This window comes from Garra rufa, chromosome 9 (genome assembly GCF_049309525.1).
Source record: "Garra rufa chromosome 9, GarRuf1.0, whole genome shotgun sequence".
In the NCBI taxonomy this organism is placed as follows: domain Eukaryota; kingdom Metazoa; phylum Chordata; class Actinopteri; order Cypriniformes; family Cyprinidae; genus Garra; species Garra rufa.
The window spans coordinates 4,949,275-4,959,801 of record NC_133369.1 but is presented as its reverse complement, the minus strand read 5'-3'; the positions used below and the strand labels follow the sequence as shown (position 1 = coordinate 4,959,801).

Sequence of the window (10,527 nt, the reverse complement as noted above, 5' to 3'; positions counted from 1 at the left end):
AAGTACATTTATTTAAAATAGAAATCTTCTGTATACAATATAAACTTAATCGTTTGTGTTCAGCAAATATTTATTCTTTCTTTTTTTTTAAATAAATTTATACTTTTCGTCACCAGGGATGTGTTAAATTGATAAAAGGTGATAGAAAATACTTATTTGTTTAGAAAAGAATCCTGAATAAAAGAAAAAAAAAAACATTAAAGCAGCACAACTGTTTCCAACATTGATAATAAAAGTAATAAATAAGCATATTAAAATTATTATTGTATTGAGTATTGATGCTGAAAATTCAGCTTTGCATCACAGAAATAAATTATATTTTAAATATGTTAAAATAAAAAAAAACATTATTTTAAACTGTAATAATATTTCACAAAATTAAAATTTTTCTATATTTTTTGTCAAGTAAATGCAGCCATGATGAGCATAAGAGAATTCTTTAAATCTTACTGATCCCAAACTTTTGTATTTATATGTAATATAAATAATATTTTAGTCTTTTAACTCTCAGTAACACTCTAATTGGGATATACATGAGTTTTCCCAGTGGCAGTAAATGTGATTTGAATTTAGTATGTGGAGCAATACAACATCTGTTGTCTCTTCCATTTAGGTCAATTCTACATGATGATGACTTCTTCAGATGTTCTGCATTCTGCCTCTCAGCGGACTTTACCTTCACACACACAAATGTACACTGTGTAAGTACAAAAATGTGGCATGAAACAGGTGTCATGCTTTTAAGCTCTGTATCATAGAGTTGATTTACCACTGAAGATCAAATGCAAAAAAACAAACAAAAAAAACAAAACATTTACAGCATGCAACAGGTGTTATCAATTAAAGCGCAACTTGTTTTTAAACCCACTACATTTATTTCAAATTCTGAACACTTAAAAATGAAATAATACCATGTCTGGTTACGCAGATATCTGACTGGGTTTGCATTTTGAATTTGAGATAGGATTTACTTAGGGATTACATGTTTTTTTTGTGCCTTGCTCTCCATTTAACCTTGGGATCCTAGTATCGATATGAAAACAGGGCTGTTTGTCACAATTTTGACAGGATCATGTGGTCAAATTCAGAAAAATGGATGATGCTCACGCGTTTGTGCGGTTGCAACATCCTTTTCCTCCAAAATAGCTCAGTAGAAATATCTAGCTGAGGAATCACGTGTCAGAGGTTTGTTTCAGTCATTTTTGTTTGATTGTTTCCTTTAGGACACAGACAGCTTTTGCAGCTCATGAGAAATCTGCTGCATAAAGAATTGCACAAGAGTCCTAATCTTACTTTCTTCCATTAGACTTCTAATTTCTTCAGGTTATTAGATCCACTGTAGTTATAGAAAGTGTGGATTGTGTTCAGAATAAAATAGTGGTCATGTGCTATTGGAGTGTTTATTAATATTTTACATTCACTTTCATTTTAATATTTTTATTTACATTTTTGTTGAATTTTTAGTCATCGTGCTATGTGCATCTGCAATTTTTATTAGTTTTCTATATAACTTTAATATTTTTTCAGTTTTATTTTAGTAAATTTAGTTAGTTGCCACTGAAATTTAAATATAAATTAAATTAAAATAAATAAATATTAATTTTAATTTGAAATGTAACTTAATACAGAAATGTGCTTTTTAAATTTAACTAAAATTGATTTAAAATTTAATGTAATACAAACATGTGCTTTTTAAATTAAATTAAATTTAATTTAATTTTAAATTAAAGTGTAATTTAATACATAAATGTGCTTTTTAAATTGAACTAAAATTAATTAAAAATGTAAGGTAATAGATCAAATGTTATTTTAATTTAAAATTAAATTAAATTAAATTTTATTACATTTAATTTTAAGCATTTAATTTAAAATGCAATGCAGAAATATGAATTTAATTTAATTTAATTTAATTTTACTGGTGAGAATAACTTTTACAAAAAGCAAAATAAATGTAAAGGAATGCAAAACTTTCTATTAAAGGTAAAAAGTATTATTTCTGTGCCACAAAATTAACTTGCCAAATGCCTAACGTGAGTAAATATTGACTTTGTTGAGTAAATGTTTGGCTGGTAACTTTATTAGGAATTGCAACATAATAATATGTTTATTAATATTTTACATTCACTTTCATTTTAATATTTTTATTTACATTTTTGTTGAATTTTTAGTCATCGTGCTATGTGCATCTGCCATTTTTATTAGTTTTCTATATAACTTTAATATTTTTTCAGTTTTATTTTAGTAAATTTAGTTAGTTGCCACTGAAATTTAAATATAAATTAAATTAAAATAAATAAATATTAGATGAAAAACAAATATTAGAAATGTCTAAGTTTTTGTTAAGTTAAAGAATTTCATCTAATGTTCATATTTTTTTATTTCAGTTACATATTTATATTATAGTAATTTTTAAAATATTTTTTAATTTGATTTTTAATTTTTAATTTTTAAAATTTAATTTAATACCGAAAAGTGCGCTTTAAATTAAATTTAATTTAATTTAAAATGCAATGTAATACAGAAATGTGTTTTTAATTTAATTTAATTTAAAATGTAATTTAATACAGAAATATTTTTTTAAATAAATTAAAATAAAATATAAAAAGTAGTACAGAAATGTGCTTTAATTTAAATTAAAATATTTTTTATTCAGTTGTAATTTTAGTAATTTTTTAGTAAAAAATTTAGTAATTTAAACTTATTTCAGTTAGTTGTCACTGAAGTAAAAATATAAATAAAATACAAATATTAGATGAAAAAAAAAGAACTTAAAAAACATTAGAATGTTTAAGTTTTTAAGTTAAAGTATTTTATTTTTATTTAATATTTAGTTTTCATTTTTAATTTATAATTTTTAGTTTGTTTCTTAACAATACCAACACTGCAATATACAATACATTTTAAAACAGTAGTATGCTATGGTGATGTCAAATGAAATGCATTGCATATTTTAATTCTGCAAGTAGCATCCAATAATTATTGTACATTTTTTTTATTGAATTTAATAATAAATAAATTGTAGAGTATATGCCTTTCCATTATATTCTTGATACATTTGTCTGTTCATGTTAATATCAGTCAGATTTCCTTTTCAACAAAGACACTGAGCATCAAATCAAACTGTTCCTGTATTTTTTTTTTTTACCAATGTTTACGCTGAAATGTCATTCATTAGATGATGAAAGTGTTTTTTTTTATTTTTTTTTATGTCTGAAATAAAGTTTTTGTTTTTCTGCAGAGATGAACACAACACACATCAGCATGAAGGTTTTAACTGGTGAGAGGAATTTTTACATCTACTTAAACCAAAGTCTTTTAAAGGTGAAAAGTTATTATAATTTCACCTTTAATAGACAGGTTTTTTTTTTTTTTCATTTAATTTTATTTTATGAATGTTTCAGTATTTTTAATTCAACAAAATTAAGTTTAATAAATAAGTCTCAAATGACAGTGCTTTCTAAATTTTAATTTAATATTCAATTTAATATTTAATTTAATTTTTAATTAAATTTAAAATGTAATTTAACACAGACATGTGCATTTAAGTTAATTAATTAAATTATTTAAAATGTTTAATTTAAATTTAATTTAAAATGTAATGTAATACAGAAATGTGCTTTTTAATTTACTTTAATTTAAAATTTGTATTTAGTTTTCCAAATTGAATTGAATTAAAAATTGTATTGAATTATTTAAATTTTAATTTAAAATGTTATTTAATACAGAAATGTGCTTTTTAAATTTAACTAAAATTGCTTTAAAATTTAATGTAATACAAACATGTGCTTTTTAAATTTAATTTAATTTAATTTAATTTTAAATTAAAGTGTAATTTAATACATAAATGTGCTTTTTAAATTGAACTAAAATTAATTAAAAATGTAAGGTAATAGATAAAATGTTATTTTAATTTAAAATTAAATTAAATTAAAATTGATTACATTTCATTTTAAGCATTTAATTTAAAATGCAATGCAGAAATATGAATTTTAATTTAATTTAATTTAATTTAACTGGTGAGAATAACTTTTACAAAAAGCAAAATAAATTTAAAGAAATGCAAAACTTTCTATTAAAGGTAAAAAGTATTATTTCTGTGCCACAAAATGAACTTGCCAAATGCCTAACGTGAGTAAATATTGACTTTGTTGAGTAAATGTTTGGCTGGTAACTTTATTAGGAATTGCAACATAATAAATGCATGGCATTAATAAAATTACTAAAATAATAGTCTGATATATGGAATGTACATGAATAAAATCAAAGCCATACAAATATCTACTAAAGAAAAAAGTCAGGTGTGCATCAAAGAGAATTGCAAAAAATAATAATGTAATTTTCAAACAAGTTTTAGACACTCAAAATGATTGTTTTCCAATGTTTCGCAGACAATCCAATTCTAAATAAATGCCATACTCAAACAAAATAGGTTGCAATGCCATTTAGTGCCAGTGGTGGTGCAGAATTTCCACACTTCACCTTATATTGTGCACCTTATATTCTTCTGTATGTAGCGTTTTTAATATAAGAGACAGAGGAATAGACTTCCTGTAGTGCAAATAAAAAACATCTTCAGTTCCAAAACACTTTTTGTTGTTTTGCATTAGCACAGATGAAACATTTCACTTCCTTCCCGGTGTTTTGTGAGATGCTTTACCCCATGTTGTGTATTCTCCCCTCTGCGGTGTGACAGACGCGGCGCTGCGGAGTCATGACTTAATTAAAGCGTACCTGAGGGAAGATACCACGCGGAGAACAGTTGTGTCATTAGGCTAAAGTCGGGCCTCGTCGCAGACGGCAGCTGTTTGCAGCGCTGCGATTTATAACCTAATGAACACAGCCCATCCCGGGACTCCCCTGAGATCAGACGCGAAGGGCAGAGAGACCTTACGCAGATATCTGACAATCCACACTAATACTAGCTTTAAACTTTGCAAAGCTGGGACTAAGCTTGTCATAACTACTAGTGGTTAACCAGTATGGGCTTTTTTATTGGCTAATACTGATATCATGAGTGCAGGGTGGATGATGGCAGATTTAATATAAATACAAACATGATAAAATGTAAATGAAAGCAAGTGAGATCCATACAACACTGCTGAAATTCTTAATAATCTTTTTTTTTTTTTTTGTGTTCGGGCTGCTTTACAATATAAATTTTGGTCAACTTGAAATGTTAAGTTGTACTATGTGACAACTTAGATATTTGAGTTGAGTAAACTTCAGCACAAATACTTGCTTTTTAAGTTGAAACATTTTATTGTATTTTATATTTTTTATTAATTGTTTTTTTTTGTGTGCAAATGGTTATTTTAAATTGTTATTTATAAATAAATATATAAATAAATAAGAAAAAGATGTATCTAGTGTTTAAACATTACAAGAGGGGTTATACTTATTATTTCCCAAAACGGTACATTTTAAATCATAGCTTTAAAGATAGAAATAGATTTCAAATTTTAATAAAATTCTAAAGTTTAATAAAAGTCTCAAATGACAGAAATATGCTTATAATTTTACCTATTTTATTATTTTTTTTTTATTTAGTGTTTGTTCTTTATTTGGCTTTTTGTTGTATTCATTTATGTATTTTTGTTTTTCAAATTGTTATATGTTTATTTAAATTATATATATTTTTTACAGTATTGACCTGTAATTAAATTTTTGTGTGCATTTCCCAAAGCAGTACATTTTTAAAAATTGCTTTAGAGATAGACATAGATTTGTAATTTTTAATAAAATTACCTATATTGTAGTTAATTCTCATATGACAGAAATTAGCTTCTTTTTATTATTGTTTTATTTTATTTAGTGTATTTGGCTTTTTGTTGTATTCGTTTTTTTTTATTGTTATGTTTATTTAAATTATTATTTTTATTTTATTTTATCTTTGTTTAGTTTTCTTTTGTTCATTCTTTATTTCCTTTTTTCTTCAGTGGTTATTTGCTGGTGTTGTTTATATATATATATATATATATATATATATATATATATATATATATATATATATATATATATATGGTATGTTTTGCAAAATACCTACATTAAGACATTAAAGCTAATAAGTATATCAAATAATGCATATGCATTTTTTAAAATATATTTTATTCGAATTTATTTTGTTTAGTGTTTGTTCTATATTTGTGATTTTCTTTTTTTTGTAACAATAATTTTATTTTATTTTATTTTCAGTGGTTTAGTTTTTGCTGTTGTCATTTATTTGTATATATATTGTTTTGTAAAGATAAGTTTGCAAGCCTTGCAAAATACCTACATTGAGATATTGAAGCTAAAAAATAGATCAAATAATGCAAATTTGTTTATTTTTAAAAGTATTTTATGACATTTTATTTTGTTTAGTGTTTGCTTTTTTGTGATTTGTATGTTTTTTTTATTTTAGTAGATTTTTGTTTGTATTTTTATGTATTTATATTTTTATTATTTATTATAAGGTTGCAGATGTTAAGCCTTTTAAAACATTTTGACTGAGATATTGAATCGAAGAAATATATGAAATAATGCATATGCATATTATTTCATTTTTCCCATTATTACTGTAGGAAAATGGACAGTCTGCGCACTCCTAAAGATGACAGGAGAAGAGCACAACATAATGAAGGTCAGCAAATTATCATAATCTTGTCTTTGCTCTGTAAATGAAGAATGATACTGTGATATACTCTGTGATACTGAAGAATGAATCTCAGCAGACACTGATATAAATCCGCCTGTAGAGGCCAGTAGAGGCTTGATGCACTGAACATGTATTGCAATTTTAGACAATATGGCCTAGATTTTGCCTCTGATCGTTCTTGTTGTCGATGTGCAGTTGAAAGGCGACGGCGAGACAAAATCAACAACTGGATTGTAACGCTCTCAAAAATCATCCCAGACTGCAGCATAGATGGCACCAAGACCGGAGCGGTGAACAGCATGATGCTTTTTTCCCCCAAATGAAGATCTGACCTCAGTATTGAGCTGTTATTTACAACAGAGGCCCTGAAACTACATCTCTCTCTTAAATGCATTGCGTTTCTCGTTCCTCCAGAGTAAAGGTGGGATCCTGTCAAAGGCGTGTGATTACATTGGCGAGCTGAAACAACATAACCAGCGGCTGCAGGAGAGTTTAAGAGCAGCAGAGAGATTGCAGATGGACAATGAGCTGCTCAGACGACAGGTACAGTATGAAGCTTTTAACAGCAGCTTTGCGGATTCAGCTTAGAATTCAACAGGCTGTTTTTGCTACTGTGCCTTTAAGACTATATGCAAGTGACCTTCTGTGATTGGTTAACCACTGTTCATCAAAGTGGGCTGAATAGCTGTTAATATGTAGATGTGAACGGGCTTATGTTAATGAGCATATAGTTGACGTCACAAGTATTGTATTATGAATGTAAGATTACTCCTACTTAATACATTTTTGTAAGCAAGGGAAATCCTTTCTGTCCTCTTTGAAATTTAATTAGCCAGACCCACAGCACCAAAAGAGGGTGACAAAGATTGATAAAAAAAAAAAAATAGGATGTAATATCTCCAGTAATGCAACTGTATTTATTTTATTTTATTTTATTTTATTTAAAAAATATTTGTATTATTTTATTTGATACTATTTTATTTGTATTTTGTACTATTTAATTTAATAGTTTTTATTGTTTTATTTTATTATGTACTTCTCCGGGTCAACTTATTTTATTTTAAATATTTGTATTTTATAATGTTTTATGTTCTATATTATTTAATAGTATTTTATTGTTCTGTAATATCTTTATGTAACCCTTTTATTTTATACTATTTATACTATTTTTATTTTATACTATTTTATTTTGTACAGTTTAGTTTTTTATTGTTTTAATTTTATTTCATTTTAGTATATAGTATTTTATTTTATACTCATGTTTATTTTATTTTTATTATTATTATTATTATTATTTTATACTATTTTATTATTTTTATGTACTTCTCCAGGTGATGTTATGTATTTATTTTATATTTTATATTTGTATTTTATTGCATACTATTTTACTTTCATTTGATACTATTTAATAGTATTTTTATTTCATTTGAATATATACTACTTTATTTTATATTCACAATTCGTTTTATTTTTGTACAATTTAATATTATTTATTTATATTTATATTATTATTTTATGTAATATCTTCAATGATGTAACTCTTTATTTTATTTTGATTATTTAAATATTATTTCTATTTTTATTTCATACTGTTTTATTTTGTGCTTTTTAATTTAATAATTTTTTGTTTTTAATGTTTTATTTTTATTTAATTTTAATGTACTATTTTATTTGATACTAATTTATTTTACTTTTATATTATTATTTAATAGTAATTTATTATTTTTATATCTTTATAATGAAATGTATTATTTGTTCTGTTTCTCATAAATCTGTCAAATGATTTCAGAAAATTTGGGCTATACTGCACAAACTGTTTAGATTATTTAATTATTTAAAAAAATGTAAATTAAAAATATATTTTCTAAATATTTTGTTACGATAATACAAAAAAATTTAAATTGTTACATTTTTTTGTTGTTGTTCTTTTTTCCATATAAATCTGTCGAATGATTTCAGAAGATGTTGAATATACTGCACAACTGTTTTATTTTTTTAATTTACTTTTTTAAAATTTTCTTAACTTTACCATTTTAATTTTTTTTAAATTATTATGATTTGTTTTTACATTTTTGCATTTTATTATTTGTTCTGTTTCTCAGATAAATCTGTCAAATGATTTCAGAAAATTTGGGATATACTACACCAATTGTTTAGATTATTTAATAATTTAAAAATATATATTTTCCTAATTATTTTATTTCATATTTTATTTTATACAGTTTTCCTGTAGCTCAAGCAGTAAAGTATGCTCTAGAAATGGCACTTTTTTATATATATATATATATATATATATATATATATATATATATATATATTGTATTTTATTTATACAGTTTTAATTTTATTTTGTATATGCAATTTCATTTATTTATTTATTATTTTCTTGTATAGTAAAAAATGCACAGCTTCAATGCAATGCAACTTGCATAAACGTGCCTAGCAAATGCATAAATGCACACATCTAAAACATCTTGAGATTTAATAATCATTTTCTGTGTTGTTCCTTTCAGCTGAAGGAGCTCAAGTGTGAAAACACCCTTCTGCGAGCACTGCTGGAGCATCACAGCATCGTCACAATTTCAGACGCCTCGAAACAATGAGCCTCAGACACTCTGGAAAAGAGATTCTGGCCGATCCAGACGAAAAAAGACCCTCAGAGAATGACACAGGACTGAAGTGGGCCGAATGACATACGCTGGCTTTTGCTCAAGAGCATCCTCTTCAGTGCTGATATCTGATAGAGGTCAGAGGTCAAGAAGTTTCCATTAGCACCAACACCAGGAGCCCGTAGTCCTAAAAACGGCTAGTTATTCTTCCTAACTAAACAGCTTTCATTATGTGTTTCAGTAATACACCCTAGACGTTTTCCTTTTGCTTTTCCTAATTTTCCAGCTTTGTTGCTTTCAATTTTGTCTTCATGCTTTACTTGAAGTATTAGTTGTTTGTTCAATGCCTCGTTTAATTTAAAATTCTCCGGAGAAAATCTGCCGCTTTGCGGTGTTTGGCAAGGTCGTTACGGGATGAATGAAACCGTGATGAAATGTCATTAGCGCTTCCAGTGAAATTTAGTGTTAAAATCGGGACAAAAGCACCTGCAAAAAAGCTCTGATGCAGGAAAATGAGCTCCGTCTGGGATTATTAACTTCTTATCTGGGATCGCCTTCGGAAGACAGTTGGCAAAGCATGGTCTAATCTAAGAAGCAAATGAGAAAATATTAAGAAAGCCACGGAGGATGCTTAGAAGCTAAATGCTGGCCATCTCAGGACTAAAGAAATGTTTGTTGTTGTGTGTTAGAGGTTTATTCTGTTCGCTTAACCTAATCAAAGGCCTGTTTGCAATCCTCAAAAGTTAGTGTTTTGTTTACTTGGTTGAAAGTGCTTTCTTATTTTTTATTTTTTTAAACATTAAAAAAAATAATGATTTACTTCAATTTTTTTTAACTTTTAAATTTTTAAATGTTTAAAATGTTATTAATTGCACTTTTTCTCAAATAAATCTGTCGAATGAGTTCAGAAAAGTAAGCATATAATGCACAAATAGTTTGGACTACTTTATTTGTAAAATTTTGAATTTTAAATGTAATTCTTTTTTGTTTTATTTTTTTTATTCTTTTATTATATTTATTTTATTTTAATTTAATTTATCATTTGTTCTATTTTTCATAAATCTGTCAAATGATTTTAGAAAATTTGGGATATACTGCACAAATTGTTTAGATTATTTAATTACATTTTTTTTCTTAATTTTTAAAAAATATTTTATTACGATAATTTTGTTTAAGTTTTTTTTTTCATTTTTAATTATTTAAATTACATTTCTGAAGAAATAGTATTTGCTGCACAAATTTGGACTATTTTATTTTTATTTTTATTTTGCATTTTTATTTTTT

At 25.4% G+C, this 10,527-nt stretch overlaps 1 protein-coding gene across 1 annotated transcript; it reads left to right on the top strand.

The window, feature by feature from the left end:
- Window positions 1–627: 627 nt before the first annotated feature.
- usf2l (upstream transcription factor 2, c-fos interacting-like) lies at window positions 628–10,142 on the top strand. The gene is made up of 5 exons (XM_073846453.1): window positions 628–701; window positions 6,561–6,619; window positions 6,830–6,924; window positions 7,049–7,177; window positions 9,148–10,142. Exons 1-5 carry the CDS (start codon window positions 628–630, stop codon window positions 9,235–9,237), a joined length of 447 nt encoding a protein of 148 aa, XP_073702554.1. The 3' UTR covers window positions 9,238–10,142.
- The last annotated feature ends 385 nt before the right edge of the window (window positions 10,143–10,527 follow it).

What these genes read in the sequence shown, in the direction of transcription:
- usf2l (XM_073846453.1), top strand. Translation starts at nt 628, where the DNA reads ATGATGACTTCTTCAGATGTTCTGCATTCTGCCTCTCAGCGGACTTTA. An exon ending in ATGGCACCAAGACCGGAGCG is followed by an intron (nt 6,925 to 7,048) that starts GTGAACAGCATG and finishes TCGTTCCTCCAG; the next exon opens with AGTAAAGGTGGGATCCTGTC. An exon ending in ATGAGCTGCTCAGACGACAG is followed by an intron (nt 7,178 to 9,147) that starts GTACAGTATGAA and finishes TGTTCCTTTCAG; the next exon opens with CTGAAGGAGCTCAAGTGTGA.